Source organism: Delphinapterus leucas, chromosome 6 (genome assembly GCF_059928025.1).
Source record: "Delphinapterus leucas isolate spDelLeu-1000000601 "Yukka" chromosome 6, BTC_Dleu_Yukka2, whole genome shotgun sequence".
NCBI lineage: Eukaryota > Metazoa > Chordata > Mammalia > Artiodactyla > Monodontidae > Delphinapterus > Delphinapterus leucas.
The window spans coordinates 119,248,966-119,268,007 of NC_143134.1; the positions used below are offsets into that span (position 1 = coordinate 119,248,966).

Here is a 19,042-nt window from a genome sequence, read left to right on the forward strand (position 1 = left end):
GGCACCCAAAGGGCATTATCGCAGCCTCACTTCAGATGCTACAGGCCAGGGCCTCCGGGCCCCTCAGAGGAGGCTCTGTGTGTCTGGGGGTGCCGAGATGATGGACAGAGCTAGCAGGAGGGGTGGGGACCTTCCTGCCAGGGCCTTCTGGGCCTAAGGACAAAGCCTGTGTGGGTAGGCTGGACCTGGGGACAAGTGTTCATGCAGCCCCTGCCCCCATCCCCCCCACAGATGTGGACGAGTGCGCTTGGGAGGCCGATCCTTGCCGAGAGGGACAGCGCTGTGTGAACCTGCTGGGGTCCTACCGCTGCCTCCCTAACTGCAGGCCCGGCTTCCGGGTGGCCACTGATGGAGCCAGTTGTGAAGGTGACAGGGGCAGGGTGCCGGGCTGTCCCGACTCCCGGGGACCCAGTGGTTGCCAGGGTTCAGCAGAGGGCATGCTGTGTGTCACTGGGATGCTGGGCCTTCAGGGAAACTGGAACTCTCTTGGCAGAAGGAGTCGAGTGAGGCCGGGGAGAAAGCCTGAGCTGGGCTCAGGAGGTCTGAGTCCTGACCCAGCCTGGCTGCTGGTGACTTGAGTCCCTTTGGCAAGTGTCTTTTCCTTTCTGGGTCTCAGGTTTCTCATCTGTCTGATGAAGGGGGACCAGGTCAGGGATGGCAAACATGTGCTACATCTACCGCCACTTCCCCTCTTTCCCCTCGTGGGTCACGGTCCAGCCCACAGACAGCCTCTGAATCCTTCTCAACACAGCTTCTCCAGCTACAGTGGCTACCGTGAATCAGTTGCAGTGGGCCTTTGAGACAAAACCTAGGTGCCACCCCTGGATGGGTGACCTCTAGGGTCCTTCCTGTTCTAGAATTCTAGGCTTTCATGACTGTGGGTCGTCCTGGTTTCCCCAAGAGAGGGCGTCAGTGGAGGGGGAGAGCGAGGTAAACTTGGACTCAGAAGAGGCAGTCATCCCATTTCATCCCATTTCATCCCATTTCTAGGGCTCCTCCTGCCTTCTCCCGCCCTCCCTTCCTTCCTTCTCACCAGTTTTTGAGCCCGGCCCATAGACCAGGGTCCTAAGCCCTTCAGGTGCATATGATCCAGTTTTCTCCCCATGATCCCATGAAGGAGTCCTATCGTGACCCCTTTTTACAGATGCGGAAACTGAGGCTCAGAGAGGGACAGTTACTGGCTCAAGGATCAAGAGACATGGCAGGGCTGAGTCCAAACCCAGGACTCTGCCTCCAAAGCCCACCTTTTAAGCCCCTTCCTTCTTTGGGACCCAGAACCTTCTTACCCTCCAAAGCTGGTACAATTAGGAAGGGTGGTGGCAAACGCTGGCATTCCTCCTGGTGGCACTGAAGTTGGAGATGGGGATGCAGATGAGGCCCAGATGCGGAGATGCGTGGTATGTCCTAGGGGGAGGGACTGTGGGCTCAGCACCCCCCCGCCCTTGCCCCTGCCTTTCCAGATGTGGACGAGTGTCTGGAGCAGACGGACGAGTGTCACTACAGCCAGATCTGTGAGAACACCCCAGGCGGGCACCGCTGCGGCTGCCCCAGGGGGTACCGGGCCCAGGGCCCCGGCCTGTCCTGCCTAGGTATGGGGAGAGCCACGCCCTCCCTGGGACCCTGCTCAGCACCCACAGCTCACGGGCAGGGATCGGTTATGACGGGTGACACTGAGTCCTGTGAATAGAACAGCAGCCGACACCGATTGTGTGCCCAGCATGTGCCTGATCCGTGCTTTGCCTGCTGTTTCCACCAAAACCTCACCCCCTGCCCGGCCAGGTCACCTTCCCTGGGAGCCCAGGAGGAGGAGGTGGGTGGAGAGAAGTGGGTGGGTCTCAGAGAGGCTTTGCTGGTGGAATGGACCTCACCGGGAGGCTGAAGGGAGGGGTGCTGAGGGACACTGGGGTCCGGAGCCCAGAGCTGGGGGCGGTGGGGGGTCCCCTCTGAGCAGTAGAGGCTGGAGCGGGAGAGGAGGCTGGGGGTGGTCCAGGAGAGGGAGGGCTTGGGGGCAGGCCTGTGTGCACGGGTGAGGCAGCTGGATTCTGGGGAGGGCCGGAGAGCAGCAGAGGCGGCTGGAGCCCGGTGGAGCGGCTGCCGCGCGCCCTGAGCCACCTTGGCACATCGCCTGGCTCTGCTCCTCTCCAGATATCAACGAGTGCCAGCAGCTGCCCCGGAGCTGTGCCTACCAGTGCCTCAACTTCCAGGGCAGCTACCGCTGCCTGTGCCCGCCCGGCCAGACCCTCCTCCGAGACGGCAAGACTTGCGCCCCGCTGGAGCGCAGTGGACCAAACGTGACCACCGTCAGCCACCGGGACCCCTTGGTGGCCTGGCTGCGTCCCCGCGCCCCCGTCCCCGGTGGGTCCTACCACGCCTGGGTCTCCCTCCGACCGGGCCCCAGAGCCCTGAGCGTGGGCCGGGCCTGGTGCCCTCCTGGCTTCATCCGGCAGAACGGCGTCTGCACGGGTAAGACCGAGCCCCAGCTGTGCCCACCGGGGACACACCCAGCTATGTTGTCTCAGGCTCCTGGGCTGGGCGTGTGGGCACCACACCCGTGTTCAGAAACCCAGGGTTCACAGGCAAGCGGGGTAGGCGGTGCAGGCAGATGGAAGCCTCCTTGCTACAAGGTTTCTTGGAGTCCTGGCTGTGCTCATCGGTGAGGGGCTTCCACAGTGGATGGGGTCCTTTCCAAACCATTTGACTTCAGAACACTTTACCCAGAGGGAGGGCAGATGTTCCCAGGAACCCACTTTGAGAACATTCCTCTTGGTGTGCAGAGGTGAAGTAGTCAGGCAGGGAAGAAGTATGTTCCAGGTTGACATGAGAATGTGAACAGGGACCGGGGGGTGCTACAGGGGCAGGGGGTGTCGAGGAGAGTCCCTGGGCCCTGCGGAGACTGGTGCTGGGCTGCAGAGGTGCGAAGGGGGAGGGTAGCCTGGAGGGCGGATGTGCTTCAGCGTTGCCACCTGGGCAGAGGGTGTCCTGGAAGCGCTGTCTCCACCCCCCATGCCTTGGTGCGCATCAAGCCCAGGGAGTCTCCTAACCTCGCGATCCAGGGTTGGGTGGGGCAGGGCAGGGAGAAGGCCGGGTGCCTAAGGCAGGGACTTCCCTGGCTTGTCCTGAGCCCTGCGGTTAGTCGTGTGGCCACCTGGGCATCTGTGACTCAGTGTTTCTCTGTCCCCATCCCGCCACCCCGCCCCCATGCCCCGGGCCAGACCTGGACGAGTGCCGGCTGAGGAGCCTGTGCCAGCACGCCTGCCGAAACACCGAGGGCAGCTACCACTGCCTCTGCCCCGCTGGCTACCGCCTTCTCCCCAGCGGGAAGAACTGCCAGGGTGAGCAGGAGGGGGCTTCTCTCACCCCGTCTGCTCTCTCCAGCCCCTTCCCAACCACCTCATGTGAGGGAGGGGCAGGGAGGGGCTAAGTGCCACCCCCAGGTGGCCAGAGCCAGGCCGGGACCCACACTCCAAGCAGGAGCTAAGAAACTGCATGGGCAGCTCTGAAAACAGCCCTGGGGGTCGACTGCTGCTCTGCTGTGTGTCACTGGGCAACTCACTTCACTTCTCTGTGCCTCAGTCTCCTGGTGAGATGGGGCTAACAGAGCCCTCCCCTAAATGTTGGGGAGAGGCGTGTGGAGGGCGGGCACAGAGCCGGCGCTCGCAGCAGGGCAGCTGCTGCTGGGGGTAGCAGGGAAGTCCTCCAACCCCCAGGCCAGTGCATTTTCCCTAACTAAGGTGCTCTGGGGTCCGGCCAGTCATGCTGCTTCTTCCCTGTACAGCGGGAATCATGTCTGCCTTGCCAGTCTCCATCCCTCCCTCTCTGTCACGGGGGTCAGTGAATGTCCTCTGAGAGAGTGGGGCTCCTACGGGGGGCAGAGAAGGATCATGGACAGTGGCTCCTCTGGGTCCGAGGGCAGCCCTCATCTCCCCCAGCCTCTCCACCCCAGCTCTAGGCTTAGGAGGTCCCCAGAGTGACCACCTGGGGAAATGGGGAGGTGCTAGGAGACTGCCACCTGGGCTGTCATGGGTCAGGCTGGCTGGGGACCGGGGAAGGGGCCGTGCACCTCGCTGCCCTCGGAGGGCATCTCTCTCTCACTTAACCCTGCCCCCACGCCTTCCCTGGCTCCTTCTTGGGCCCCTCCCCGCTTTGCTCCATCTTTTTACCCCCCATCTCTTCGCCTACTTCCCTGCCCAGACATCAACGAGTGTCAGGAGGACAGCATCGAGTGTGGGCCCAGCCAGATGTGCTTCAACACCCGCGGCAGCTACCAGTGTGTGAACACGCCGTGTCCTGCCACCTTCCGGCAGGGCTCCAGCCCTGGGTAAGGGCTGAGTTGGCTACGGGGTGAATGGGGAGGATTCCCTGCCAGGATCTGGGCAGCCGACACTCTGGCTCCTGTATAGCCAGAAGGAGGAAGGAGGACCTCCAGGAAGGCCTTGTCTCAGGCAGAGATCCTCTTAGGGTCAGTGGGTCAACCCTGCCAGGACTCCTGGGCGGGGCCCCTGAGCTCACGGGGCAGTGTGCCCTCAAGCACTTTCCTGCAGCCACTTGGGGTGTGAGCTCACCTGGACAGTATCATTCCCTGCACAGTGATGCTTGGGCCATGCATGGAGCACAGGGGGCTGGGAGACGCCAGAGTCGGGAGAGAACTGGAGGGAGGGGTGCTGGGAGATGGACACACAGGGACACATGGGAACACATGATACATTCAGGAAACTCTGGACACAGGAACACACGTGCAGGTGCATAAACCCCACCCAGAATCCCACACAAAACCCCAGGGCTCAGACATGCACAGCTACACAAAATACATTTCTCTCACTGTGGCTACAGACACTCCTAAACACACACAGACGTGGGGATGGACCTTGGCTGGCACCAACCAGCTGCAGCTGTTAGGGAAAGGAACCTGGGGTGGCGACTTGCCCCGGACTCTACTAACCAGGAAGCCTAGGCTGAGGTGGGGGGAGAGAGGGAGTGGGCGCCCTTGGCAAGGCTGAGCACAAGTCTTTGAGCACAACCCCACCCCCCCAAATCCAGAGCCCGTGACTCAGCTCTGGGGCTCCGGGGGACATGGAAGGCTGTAAATTTTATCACCTATGGGGGGGACCTGCTCAGATGGGAAAGGGCACGTCTCTGGCTTCCTGGGGCCTCAGTTTGCCACTCTCTAAAATGGGCTAACAGTGGCCCTTGTAGAGAGGCACAGGGCACGTGGGGTGGGGGGTCGGCGCATGGTTGAACTGCGGGGGTCGGGGGTGAGATCCGCTTTATGCGACCGGGCACACTCAGATGGCAACCCAGAGTCCGTCGGTCTGTCCCGCCCGCAGGACGTGCTTCCGGCGCTGCTCGCAGGACTGCAGCGCGGGCGGCCCCTCCACGCTGCAGTACAAGTTGCTGCCGCTGCCCCTGGGCGTGCACGCCCTCCAAGAAGTGGCCCGCCTGGCCGCCCTCTCCGAGGCCGGCGTCCCCGCCAACCGCACGGAGCTCAGCGTGATCGAGTCCGACCCGCGCAGCCCCTTCGCCCTGCGCCCGCTGCGCGCCGGCCGCGGCGCGGTCTACACCCGCCGCGCGCTCACCCGCGCGGGCCTCTACCGGCTCACCGTGCGCGCCGCGGCGCCGCGCCACCAAAGCGTCTTCGTCTTGCTCATCGCCGTGTCCCCCTACCCCTACTGAGGGTCGCGGTTGTGGGCAGCGGCTCTGGGGCCAGCGACCTCCGGGGATGGGGGGTGGAGAGGCCCCGTCCCCGTGCGTCAGCGAGACCTGCAGCAAACACGACCCTGCGCGCAGCCTTGACCCCGGGACAGCGAGAACCCGAGCTCCCCCTAGTCCCCCGCCCCCCCCCGTGGGGGTGGAGCCCGGCAGGCAGGTGACAAAGGCTGCCCTTAGGTGGCAAAGGGCAAAGGGTTGGGGTGAAGCCTGACCAGCTTCTCCAGGCTTGCCCCAAGCCCCAGGGGAACCTGGCCCGGGACACAGGGCACCAAGACACCCGAGGGGAGGGGCAGCAGTTGTCACCCGCCCATACCTGGCACTGTCATCCTGAACCCGGTGTGTGTATGTATACTATAAAAACGTTTGCTTTTACCAATTCGATTTCTTGATCCAGTTATTTTGCTTTGGTAAGGAGGGGCTTTGGCTGGGAGGGAGACCACCACCCTTCTGGTCCAGGAGCACCAGAGGAGGAGTCCAGGAACCTCCTCTCTTTATTCGTAGGGTGGCTCTGGCACCTTTCTGGGCTCAGTTTACTCATCCAAAAATATGAAAATACGACAGGGTCCCCACCCCCAGGGCTGTGGGGAGAATTAAATGAGAAGGAAATTTATCACACAGACAGCAGCTATCCATGGTAGCAAAAAGTAATGCTTAATTAAGAATAATTCCTAATTATATTTAATGAATTAATTAAATTTAATCATTCCGTCATCCACCAAAGATTCATTAGGTCCTGCTTATGTGCCAGGCAGTGAACGTAAAAATCCCTGTGCTTGTGAACTTACGTTCTTCGAGGCGAAGGGTTTATAAACAGCAAGGAAATGAAGAGTGAAATGTGTACTTGTCCGTCAGCGAGGGTGCTGGGGAGAAAACCTAAGTTGGGAAGTGTGGGTGAGGGGGCAGTTTTTAATAGGCCGTCAGCGCGGGCCTCACTGAGAAGGCGGCATCGGAGCAGAGACCTGAGGAAGGTGAGGGAGACAGCCGGGCAGACATCTGCAGGAAGGGTGTTTTGGCAGAGGGAACAGCAAATACCAGGGCCTTCTGGCAGGAGGATGCTCTGGGGTGGTGGTCTGGCAAGGAGGTGTTGGGGGGGTGTAGCTGGAGCTGGGGGTTGGTGGGGGGAAGGAAGAGGGAGGTGTGACTAGAAAGGTAAGCGGGGTGGGGCAGATCCTGGGAGCCTCTGGGCCTGTGTAGGGCTCTTGGCTTTGACGGGGGGAGCTGGGGAGGGACACGATTAGAATGTCTATTTATGTGTTGACCTGTCTCCAGTGTGCTGGGACAGGACTCCTGAGAAGCCCAGCGCTGCTTTTCCTCCCACTCCCCGCCGACCCTGTCCCTGCCCTCCTGCCTGGGCTGCCTGCAGCCCCTGCCAGCTGTCCCTCAACACAGTCTCTGGCAGAAGGAGGCTGTCTGTCTTGCACGTGGTTCTGGAGAGGAGGGATCCTTTCTTCCGGGGCTGTCTTTGGTCAGTGTGACTCTGTCACCTACCCCTTCGCATCCCCGTCTCTCATCTGGGCAACAAGGAAAGCTGAGTTATTTCCCACTAAGATATGAATGACCATCAGACTTCATAAACGGAGCCTTCCAGCAATGCTGGAAGGAATCTCTGTGTGCATTTTACAGATGGAGAAAAGGACGCCCAGAGGGAACATGGCCCAGTCACTTGCTTGATAGGTGACCGGTTAATGGTTAGACGGGGACTCCTGACTCCTACCAACAGCCCCAACTGAATCTTCCCCAGGGCACTCCCACTTTCAAAGTTGGTTTCTTTTGAATCAGAGGTCTGCAAACATCTTCTGTAAAGGACCAGATAGTGAATCTTTTTGGCTTTGGGGAACGTATTAAACTACTCCCCTGGCCGTTGCAGTGCAAAAGCAGCCACAGCCAACACACAAAGGAGGAGTGGCTGAGTTCCAGTAACACTTTGTTTGTGGGCTCTAACTTCGAATTCATGTCATTTTCATGTGTCGTGGAAGTCTTTTTTTGATTTTTTTTCAACGATTTACAAATGCAAAAACCATTCTTAGCTTGCAAGCTTTACAAAACCAGTTAGGGACCATAGTTTGCCAATCCCTGGTTTAAAGCACAGAAGTTACCAATGGTGAAATTTCAGGCTGGGTGGGGAGAGATTCCAGGAAGGAGGGAAGCAGGGAGGGAGGGAGGGGCTTCCCAATTCCCCCTCATACGCCATTTGTCCAGGGCCCAACCTGTAGAGACTTTACTTGGACTGAACTACCCTCTTTGTGCAGCCCTAGGGGCCATGGGTCACAACTTGACCCCTGCCGTTTGCTGGGCTGTTAATATTTTATGGAGCCAGGGACGTTGCAGCCCATGCAGTGTCAGCCCTGGGGCCATGGCATCGAGCGCTGAGAACTGCTGCTCTCTCCTGCCTCGTGCTCCCCAGACTCACCCTGGCCCTTCATGTTTGTCAAAATACCATTTGTAGACTGTTCAATGCCCTATAGACCTGAGTTTGTTTAATTCTCCCAGGAACTCCAGAGGCAAAGAATATTATGTCCATTTCACAGATGAGCGATGGGGGCTCAGAGAAGGTGAGCCACTTGTCCAAACTCACACAGCATGGGGGGGAGGGGAAGAGAAGGACTCGATGCAGGCCCATCTGACTCTGCAGCCCAGGCCTCCAGCCTCCAGGCTCCCCTGCCTCCATTCTCCGAGGAGGGAAGATGGGGAGAGAGGAAGGTCCAGGCGCAGAGGCTGAAAAGGAGGGACATCGGCCACTCAAGCCCAGAGGAGCTGCCAAGGGAGTGTGCGTTCCGTCGGCCTCCTTTCTCTCCCATCTTCTCTTAAATTTCCCATTTGAGGCTCTGAAACAGAGGCAAGTGAGAAGGAGCGATTGCTCAAAGTCCTACAGCAAGCCAGGGGCAGAGTTGACCTGGAATCCAGGCTGTGATTCCAAGTCTTGTGCTCCCCACTCCCCCCACATCCACAGGATGGTTGCCGAGGAGAGGAGGTGCCTCCCAAGGGAGCTCAGCTCCAAAGGGGTGTTTTCCACTCTGCTTCTCCAGCTGCCGCCACCATTGGCCAGGGCCCCATCCAGCTGCCCGGCCTCTGAGGCTTCTCTGAACCATCAGGGCTGGAAAACAGCCCTGCAGGTCACTCATTAAACTCCCTGATGCAGCTTTTCCAAGAACCCACACTGGACTTTATGTTCCCTCTGGGCGGGAACTGGTAACCTGGGGTCCAGCCCAGAGGACACTCTTTGTTCCTGGGGCCAGTGCCCAGGCCTGGACAGCAGCAAAGTGGCTTCTGGTGCCAACCATGAGACGGTTGCTGGGCGAGGTGCTTGGGGTCGCTACACACCCTGGCCCCTCCACGACCTGTGAGTGCAGAGCCCTTGAGTGGCAGAGGAGAGACGGAGGATAAGAGGGACCTACTCCACGGTTAGGTACACAGGCTGCATCTATGTTTTTAGGTTGCCAGGGGACTTAACAAGGTCATATCCATTGAGTGTGCCCTTCAGTTCAGACAAGTTGACCCCACAGTCAGAGCTGACCCTTGGAAAATGAACCCTGGCTGCAGTGTGGAGGGTGCATTAGAGCGGACAGGAAGACAGGTGAGGTGTCTCCTGCAGAGGTACGGGTGAGAGGTGATGGTGATCTAAGACCACAGCAGTGAGGGGAATTCCCTGGTGGCCCAGTGGTTAGGACTTGACACTTTCACTGTCGTAGGCCCAGGTTCCATCCCTGGTTGGGGAACTAGGATCCCGCAGTCTGCATGGCACAGCCAAAAATAAATAAATAAATAAATAAGATAAAAAGGGAAAAAAAAAAGAAAGACAACAGCAGTGGGGAGAGGGGGAGGGGACCAGGGCCCTCATTTTCCTCTCTTTTGTTGCCGGAGATTTCAGGCAACTCTTGTGTGCCAGCATGAGAGACAGCATATGACAAGGGACCAATGTGGTGGGAGGAGGGGAAGGGGTCAGAGAAGCAACCCCAAGGAATAGTATGTGCAAAGACCGTAAGACAAGGAAGAGCTTGGCACATTGAAGAAATTGCAAGCAGGCCAGTGCAGCTGGAGTGCAGTGGGTGAGGGCAGAAGAGGAAGTACAGGTTCTAGATTTTATCCTAAGAATGATGGGGGACCATCAAAGTCTTCATAGAAATCATTTCAATTCATTAATATTTCAGAATTCATTATCTCTAAACTTTAAAGAATCTTTTTAAAGAAGATATCTACAATACCATTATCATACTTTAAAAAATCAACAATAATTCCTTGCTATCAAGCATCCTGTCAGTGTTCAAACTTCCAATTGCTCATAAAGACGGTATTTCTTTTTTGCTTAAAATAAAAACCCCAGGATCCAAATAAAGGCTACATGTTATGATTGATTACATCCTCTGTGTGTCTTTTAACTCAAAGTTCCTCTGTCTCTCTCTTCTTTTTTTTCTTAAAAACAAACTTTATTGAGATAGAATTAGTCTGGGAATGCAAGGTTGGTTCAACACCTGAAAATCAAGCAATGTAATTTACCACATTTACAGAATAAAGAGAAAATCGTATCATCTCAATAGATGCAGAAATAAACATTTGACAAAGTTCAGCCCCTACTCATGACAAAAACATAAAAGCGAACTTCTTCACCTGTGAAAAACATCTAATAAAAACCTACAACTAACATCATACTTAATGGTGAAAGACTGAATGAATGATCCTCTAAGATCATGAACAAGCCAAGGATATCCACTCTCACCAATTCTATTCAACATTGTACTGGGGTCCTCACCATTGGAATAAGGCAAGAAAAAAGGCACAAAGATAATACAGGGAAAGAGGAAGACTGTCTCTATTCACAGTCAACATTATTGTCTGTATAGAAAACCCTAAGGTATTTACAAAAATCTACTAGAATTAATCAGCAAATTTAGCAAGTGCAGAAGACAAGGCCAGTAAACAAAAATCGGTTGTGTTTCTATATATTAACAACAACTGATTGGAAAATAAAATTTTAAATATTATTTACAATAGTATCAAAAAACTTAAAATACTTAGAAATAAATTTAATGAAAGATAAGCAAGACCTGTACGCTGAAAACTATAAAACATTGCTTAGACATCTGAGTCAAGATGGATCTTTCGGCACTCCTATTGAAAATGAGGACATTTGTACCACCCATCAGAGATGCCCCACATGCCAGGTCTTCGTCTTCTCTAAATAAAAGGCTTGGGCATTTGCCTGAGAATAGGCTTCCACCTGGCAAGTCATCCAAGGTGTCCAATAAAATATCCATCTCAAAGCTGGGCTCTGGAGCAGCCATACCTCTGACCCCAAGAAGCCCTATCTCTTCTAGTGCAAGAGGTGACCTGTTCACACTGATGCCACAGATCCCAGCCCTTTCCCATAATAGCCACACATTCTTTCCCAAATGGAGGACGTCTACTCTCTCCTAGTCCATTTACAACCCCTGATCACCAGCAGGGACCTTTTTTTTTTTTAAATTAATTTTTATTGGAGTATAGTTGCTTTACAATGTTGTGTTAGTTTCTGCTGTGCAGCAAAGTGAATCAGCTGTGCATATACGTATATCCCCTCCTTTTCGGATTTCCTTCCCATTTAGGTCACCACAGAGCATTAAGTAGAGTTCCCCATGCTATTCAGTAGGTTTTCATTAGTTATCTATTTTATACATAGTAGTGTATATATGTCAATCCCAATCTCCCAATTCATCCCACCTCTCCTTCCCCCCTTGGTAACCATAAGTTTCTTTCTCTACATCTGTGACTCTATTTCTGCTTTGCAAATAAGTTCATCTGTACCATTTTTCTAGATTCCACTTATAAGCGATATTATATGATATTTGTTTTTCTCTTTCTGTCTTACTTCACTCTGTATGACAATCTCTAGGTCCATCCATGTCTCTACAAATGCCACTATTCCATTCCTTTTTATGGTTGAGTAATATTCCATTGTATATATGTACCACATCTTTATCCATTCCTCTGTCAATAGACATTTAGGTTGCTTCTATGTCCTGGCTATTGTAAATACTGCTGCAATGAACATCGGGGTGCATGCATCCTTTCAAATTCTGGTTTTCTCCAGATATATGCCCAGGAGTGGAATTGCTGGGTCATATGGTAGCTCTGTTTTTAGTTTTTTTAAGGACCCTCCATAGTGGCTGTACCAATTTACATTCCCGACAACAGTGTAGGAGGGTTCCCTTTTCTCCACACCTTCTCCAGCATTTATTGTTTGTAGGGTTTTTGATGATGGCCATTCTGACCGGTGTGAGGTGATACTTCATTGTAGTTTTGATTTACAGAAATGTAGATCAATGGAACAGGATAGAAAGTCCAGAGATAAACCCACGCACCTATGGCCAGCTAATCTATGACCAAGGAGGCAAGAATATACAATGGAGAAAAGACAGCCTCTTCAATAAGAGGTGCTGGGAAAACTGGACAGCTACATGTAAAAGAATGAAGTTAGAATACTCCCTGACACCATACACAAAAATAAACTCAAAATGGATTAAAGACCTAAATGTAAGGCCAGATACTATAAAACTCTTAGAGGAAAACATAGGCAGAACACTCTTTGACATAAATCACAGCAAGATCTTTTTTGATCCACCGCTAGAGTAATGAAAATAAAAACAAAAATAAACAAATGGGACCTAATGAAACTTAAAAGCTTTTGCACAGCAAAGGAAACCATAAACAAAAGGAAAAGACAACCCTCAGACCAGGAGAAAATATTTACAAATGAAGCAACTGACAAGGGACTAATTTCCAAAATATACAAACAGCTCATGCAGCTCAATATCAAAAAAACAAACAACCTAATCAAAAAAAGGGGTGGAAGACCTAAATAGACACTCTTCCCAAGAAGACATACAGATGGCCAACAAACCCATGAAAAGATGCTCAGCAGGGACCTTTTGTTTTTTTTTTTTTAATATATTTATTTATTTTTATTTTTGGCTGTGTTGGGTCTTTGTTGCTGCACGCAGTCTTTTCTGTAGCTGCAGCGAGCGGGGCTACTCTTCGTTGCGGTGCACGGGCTTCTCATTGGGTGGCTTCTCTTGTTGCGGAACATGGGCTCTAGGCGCGCGGGCTTCAGTAGTTGTGGCACGCAGGCTCAGTAGTTGTGACTCGCGGGCTCTAGAGCGCAGGCTCAGTAGTTGTGGAGCACAGGCTTAGTTGCTCTGCGGCATGTGGGATCTTCTCAGACCAGGGCTCGAACCCGTGTCCCCTACATTGGCAGGCGGATTCTTAACCACTGTGCCACCAGGGAAGCCCTCAGCAGGGACCTTTGAAACTCTAGCTCTTGTAGCTCTGGGTCCTGCTGGTTTATATCCTTAAAAGAGCCTCACCTGAGATTTCATGTCAAATAAGGAGCTGTTCTGTGACACTTGCTATATTTCAACATTATCTCAGAGATACATTTCTGATCTAAAGCACGTATTGAATTCACCACAAACGAAGACCATCTCAAGATGTAGACTGACGTGAGTTTCTTTCTCATTGCTCATATAAACAACAATGAATCCTTTTGAATAAACAGTTTCAAGTTTTGGTATTTTTTAATGTTGGGAAATTTATGAAGATGTAAATAAATGGAGAGATATACCACGATCATGGATTGAAAAAGTCAATATTGTTAAGATGTCCATTCTCCCTTAGCTGATATATAGATTTATTGCAATCCCCAATCAAAATCTCAGCAGGTTTTTTATATAAACAGACAAGCTGTTCCTACTATTTCTATGGAAATGCAAAGGACCTGGAATAGCTAAAATAGTTTTGAAACAGAACAAAGTTGGAAGATCTATACTATCTGACTTCGAGCCTCATGGTAAAGCTACAGCAATCAAGATGGTGTGGTATTGGCATTAGGATAAATAAATAATGGAACAGAAGAGGGAATCCAGAAATCGACCAACACTTACATGGTCAATTAATTTTCAACAAAGGTGCCAACACAGTTCAATGGGGAGAGAAAAGTCTCCAACTAATGTTGCTAGAACAATGGGGAACCGATATGGGAAAAAAATGAACCATCCGAGTTCAGTCTCTTCTCACCTTGATCTGTGCCCCTGGGCAACTATCCACCCTGGTGCCCAGTGGGCAGGGCCCCTGCTGGTAGTTGGGTCTGTTTTCCTCTCAGGAGAGCTGTGACCTCACTGCTCCTCACGTAACCAGTGCCTATGCTTCAGGAAGGGACAGTCCTCTGGGCTGGAGCCATTTCTGCAGCAGGGAGTAAAGGTCCCCACAGCCTGTGGCCCTGGGACTGAGGCTCTGGCTCCTCCACCAATTCAATTTAAGCCTGAGCTAGAGTAGAGGGTTTGGGCTAGAGCTCCAGACCCTGGGTTCTCGTCCTGCTCTGCCTCTTACATGCTGTGTGGCCTTGGGGAAGATACACCCTCTCTCTGAGCTGCAGGTTCCTGTCGGTAAATTGGGGATGAAAATGATAGCGACTTCATACAGGGTAGTTGTGAAAATCAAATGAATGTAAGCATAAGACAGTGTTCAGTGATAACCGTGAGGGCTGTGGTTATTATGGCCCAGATCCAACCAGACATCCTAGGGAATGCTGACTTATCTCTTCTTCCACCCCATGCCCCCCACCCATCCATCCTCGACTGGAGGGGCTCAGCCCTCACCCCACCCTCTTCCTAAGGTCTGGGTAACAGGGATTCTCTCTGGGGCCACCATGACTTTGGGGAGCTTGGGAGAACATTAGGTCTTCCTGCCCCAGGTTCCCTCTCCACTTCCTCTGCAATAAGTCCAAGGAGGTGGCTCCGCTCCATCCATGCCTTCCCCAACTTTCTCGAAGGGCAGTGACATCTTAGAGGAAGAAACAAGGACAGAGCACAAAGCCAGGGGATGGAGGCTTAAAGACAGGGCAGAGGGGATTCCCTGGTGGTCCAGTGGTTAGGACTCTGGGCTTCCACTGCAGGGGGCATGGGTTCGATCCCTGGTCAGGGACCCTTGAGGGAGTGTTGTTTTGTGGCTGCCCCTCACTCGCCCGCTGCTAGTGTGGAAGGCCAGGGGCGGCTCTGCGAGGCCCCGAGGTGGCCCAGTGAGTGGGCTAAGGGGGTTCAGCCACCATCCCAACCTCCTGCGGGAAGGTGACTCAAGTCACCACAGTCACCCAGCCCCACTGGGCTCACAGGGGCCCCCTTGCCATCACGGCCACTTCTGGGGCTTGGGTGCCAGAGGTTGGGGGGCTCACAAGAAGCTGCGGCTTTGCTTTCAAGTTGGTTTGATGCTTTCTCCCTCCTGGAGGACTCACGGCTTCTCATCTGGCCGAGGTGCTTGAGTGACTGGACGGGAGTGTGGGGCAGTGGGACAGGGGACTGGGTGGCAGAAGGACTACGAGTGACTAGACCAGCAGCCTTCACCCCTCTCTGCAGAGGCCCCCTTTCTCTGGCTGCTTCTTGGTTGCAGGAAGGGGCCTGGGGCAGGGCTGCCTCCTTACCGTGACCTGCACCCCTGCGTCTTTTCCATGATGGCTGGATGGCTAACCTGGCAGGGCTGCCTCAGGGCTCCCACCTCCAGGGCGGGTTCGGGGCTGGGAGGATTTGGGAAGCCGCCCTCTGGGGGTCAGTCCTAACCGAGGTGTTGTCTTGGACAGGTTGGGACCAGCTGTTTTACTGGGTTGTGGTTGCAGTAATTGGTGCTTTGGGGCCTATAAACCAGGCTGGAAAACTTCTGACACAGAACCTTCTGGAGGCCAGACTGGGGACACAACTCCCCGTTTATCTTGTGAACCTCAATTTTCCCTGCTGTTCAATGGGTTAGCAGTGGGCCAGTCTTCTATTCACTATTTACTGGGTGCCCTCGGGAGTTTGGTCAGGTGCCAGGCTCTGGGGAGACAGCCAGGAACCAGCCCTGGACTGAGGGATGAAACCCCGACCTTCTAGGGCCACCTCCACCTCAGTTTTCTCACCAATACAATGGGCTCCGGCTCACGGGGACTAGAGAAGGGGGGAGGGAGGGGCTTTGAGGTCTGTAGAAAGGCCACCACGACACAAAAATGGGCATGAAACTCACGAGCTTAAGGGGCTTTTATTCCACTCCCACGGCGAAGCGCTTGAGCGTTCCCCACGGGCCAGGCGGCAAGTGTGGCAGGAGGCCTTGTCACCCTGTCAGTTGCGAGGATTCCAGCCACTACCGCGCCCAGGGGAGCCGCCAGCCCGCGGGCCGGGGCCGCCAGAGCCTGCGGCCAGGGCGGGGGCCCGGCCGGGAGGGTGTGTCGGCAGCTGGGTGGGCAGGAGGGAAGGAGGGAAAGGGGAGGGGCGAGGAGGCGGGGCAAGGCCTGGCCCCGACCCCCGCCGGCGGCCGCGAACGCGGAGCCGCTCCGCGAGGGGGCCGGGCCCGGGGGCGGGGTCTGTTGCTCTCTTCCTCCGACTTGTCCCCGGCCCTCGGCCCTGCCCTCTGCCCCGTGCTTATAACCCGGGATGCGCGCCGCAACCAGCCCTGCTCCACCGCCTGCCGCCGCCGCCTGCCTGCCGGTAAGGAGTCCCCTTCCCACTCCCCAGCCTAGGTCGCCCTCTGCCCGGACCCCACCGAGAACGAGCCGAGGAGGCGGAGGGGACCGCGCGCCCCGGGCTCGGACCTGGACGGGCGGGCAGGGGGCCGACGCCCGGACTCCTGTTGCTCGAACGCTTGGCGGCCGGATTCCTGGCTCCCTTAGGCCGCGGAGAGGGGGCCGGGGCGCGAGTCCGGGGGTCTGAGGGGCAGGTCGGGTTACTTGTCGCCTTTGCGGGCCGAGGTCCTTTCTGGATTTTCCTTCTCCGATCCAATTTCCCTTATGCCGCGAGCCCCACCAGTGGAGACCTTGGGAACCCGGAGGGTGTGAGGATTCTCTCGGCCCCTCTCTGGCCCTGGTCTCTTGTCTCCGCCTCTTTTCCTCTGCCCGCAACCAGAGGTCCAGCCTCACCGCTGCGCCTCGCGCGCCCCCGGGGCTTGGGCATCTCGGCCCCTCCCACAGCCCCAGCCTCAGTTTCCCCCGGGCGGGTCGCTCCGGGCTCCGGGTGGCCCACCCCGGTGCCTTGGGTGTGGCTGTGCTCCCTCCCCTGCAGGGGGCGTCAGTCGCGCGGCTCTGCCTTCTGAAAGGGCTCTGCGTTCTCTGGCCGGTGGGGCGGGGGCCTCGCCTGGCCGCGGTGCCCGGTTTCCGGCTGGCACTGGCCTGTGGGAGGGACCGCTCGTCAGGAAATGTCAGCCGTCCTGATGCCTGTTGCCTTTGGCCCCTGGGGCGGCCTCGCCCTCCAGGGAAGGAGAGTCTCTGTGAAATGCAGGAAGCTCCTCTCCCATCCTGCCAGGGCTCTTCCCGAGGGGGCCCCGTGACCTGGCCGCCTCAGTGCTCCTCTCTGCAAAGTGGGGCGTCTCCTCCCGAGAGCAGCGCCGTCTGGCTGCACATCCCGGGCAGGAGCAAACCTGTCCTTTCCCCAGGGATGGATCAAATCGGCCCTGGGCTTTGATCCCTCCCCGCCACACCCAGGCTGGTGACAGAAGAAGGCAGGTTCTGGAGGCCCGCAGACCCCAGCCCGGAAGGCAGGCACAACTCCACAACGGGGTGAGCCTTCGGGTCAGCCTCCCGGTTTCTCCATTCGTCATGGCTGGCGCAGGCTCAGGGCTCAGGAAACAGTAAGGGGATGTATACTGTTGAGAAGGGTGCCTGGGTCCGTTCACTCCCTGTGTCTGGGGAGTGACTCGCCGGGTGCTACCATGCTGGGCGTTCAGAACAGGAGACAGGGTCCCTGCCCTCCTGTCTTAGGTTCTGGTGGGGGAGGGAGACAGCAGAGGCAGAAACAGCCACAAAGGGCATGGGAACTGGATAGGAACTGGAGGAGTCTCCGTTCTACACTCCCTCCCCCCCGCCCATCGCCGTCTCAGAGCCAGGGCAGGGGGTCCTGTCCCGGTGGAGCCACCTGTGCGTTACGCTGAGAAGTAATTCTGGCTCTGCTGAGTGCTGGGGGATGAGTGGTGAGTGCTTCCGGCTGAGCGCCTAGATCCCAGGCCAGGTACAGGGTGGGGTGGAGGGAGGCCCCCACTCAGCACAGTCTGAGCCCGCCTGAGTACCCACAGGTGCCCCCGTCAGCTTTCTGCCTCCCCTGGGCATGTGTGGTCAGTTGGCTCTGATGGTAACCGTTTCCCTGGCCCAGGGCCCCAGGAGCCTGACTTGCGGGGGGGGCCAGGCCCAGACTCACCGGCTGGGCAAGCACTTTCCCATGCCCCATCTCGCCCTCGTCCTGTGGGTCCTGGGAGGCAAAAGCCAAGACAGCCAGAAGCCTTCATCCAAACGCTGAGCGCACAGCCTCTGAAGCGAGCGCCTTGCCTGTGGGCATCCATGCCGAGAGAGATAACCTCTGGAATTCAAGGTCTACGGCTCTGATTTCTGCTGAAACACTTTGGGCAAAGTTGATCTACCAGGACTTCGCTCCTTCCTGTGGGACAGACGCCCTCCCCAGACTTGGGGTAGGCCAGGCACCCATAGGCATTTCAATATAGTAAACAGATGGATGAACTCATGCTTTCTTCCATAACCAAATGCTCTGGAAAGGGTTTAAGTGCCTGTCACTGGGGCCTGGTGAGGTCCACTTAGTCCCCCTACCTCCTACCTCAGACATTCTCGTCAAAACTGGAGACCCAGTCTTCCTAAGCCAAGGCACTCCCAAAGGACCCCCCCCCCCCGTACCGTGGGCAGAGGAAGTTCGCTGGAGCGCTGGTGTCCCGAAGACAGCCTGGCATTCCTGATTTGAATCTCAGGCCCCAGGAACTTGCAGCTGAGAGCCAGCTCAGTATTTAGCCTAGAGCACCCCTACTGCCCTCAGCTTTCTCATCAGACACAGAAATCCTTCCTCTGTGTCTCACCGAGTATGCAGATGAAATGAGCTGAGTGTGCCAGGCAAATGTTCAGGCTGAATCCTGACACTTTGACCTCCTGGTCAAAGTGTGGAATTGCCCCCTAGCTCTATCAGACACGAATGAGGGCAGCAAAAGTTGCAGTCCTAAACTGAGCAAACCCCTAAGTCAGGGAGAATTCTATGGCCTTGGTGGAGCTCGGCTTTTTAGAAACTAATGAACTCAGCTCGACTGAGTTAGAATGGGAGCGGAGGGGTTCCAGGGGAACGTTCGTGTTGCTGCAGCACAGAGAAATAGAATACTGACTGGTGATGGTGCGTTGAGGATTTTGTCTTCTGGCAGACAAGTAACGGGAGGGGGAGACAGTCCGTGGTCTCCTAGAGACCAGAGAGTGTAGGGCAGAGAGCAGTAAAGAGCAGGTGGTCTGCAGTCAGCCTGGGTTTCTATCCCAGCACTGCCATCCGCTAGCTTGAGACCTGGGCAAGTTACTAACTTTCCTGAG

General features: G+C 55.4%; 3 protein-coding genes across 3 annotated transcripts in view; 2 read left to right on the top strand and 1 right to left on the bottom strand.

The window, feature by feature from the left end:
• HMCN2 (hemicentin 2) overlaps positions 1-6,072 on the top strand; it is a 156,346-nt gene extending 150,274 nt beyond the window's left edge. Inside the window, exons 93-98 of the mRNA XM_089913870.1 lie at positions 232-366; positions 1,461-1,589; positions 2,146-2,463; positions 3,213-3,332; positions 4,192-4,318; positions 5,325-6,072. Coding sequence (XP_089769996.1) covers positions 232-366; positions 1,461-1,589; positions 2,146-2,463; positions 3,213-3,332; positions 4,192-4,318; positions 5,325-5,670 — 1,175 coding nt within the window. The 3' untranslated portion in view covers positions 5,671-6,072. The remainder of the gene's footprint in view (positions 1-231; positions 367-1,460; positions 1,590-2,145; positions 2,464-3,212; positions 3,333-4,191; positions 4,319-5,324) is intronic.
• A 9,176-nt stretch (positions 6,073-15,248) lies between these two features.
• Positions 15,249-18,305, bottom strand: LOC149749062 (uncharacterized). The gene is made up of 3 exons (XM_089912657.1): positions 18,297-18,305; positions 17,886-17,936; positions 15,249-17,023 (listed from the first exon to the last, which is right to left on the bottom strand). Exons 1-3 carry the CDS (start codon positions 18,303-18,305, stop codon positions 15,731-15,733), a joined length of 1,353 nt encoding a protein of 450 aa, XP_089768783.1. The 3' UTR covers positions 15,249-15,730.
• ASS1 (argininosuccinate synthase 1) overlaps positions 16,080-19,042 on the top strand; it is a 52,591-nt gene continuing 49,628 nt past the window's right edge. Inside the window, exon 1 of the mRNA XM_022578447.2 lies at positions 16,080-16,187. The gene's annotated coding sequence lies outside the window, so the exon portion shown is untranslated. The remainder of the gene's footprint in view (positions 16,188-19,042) is intronic.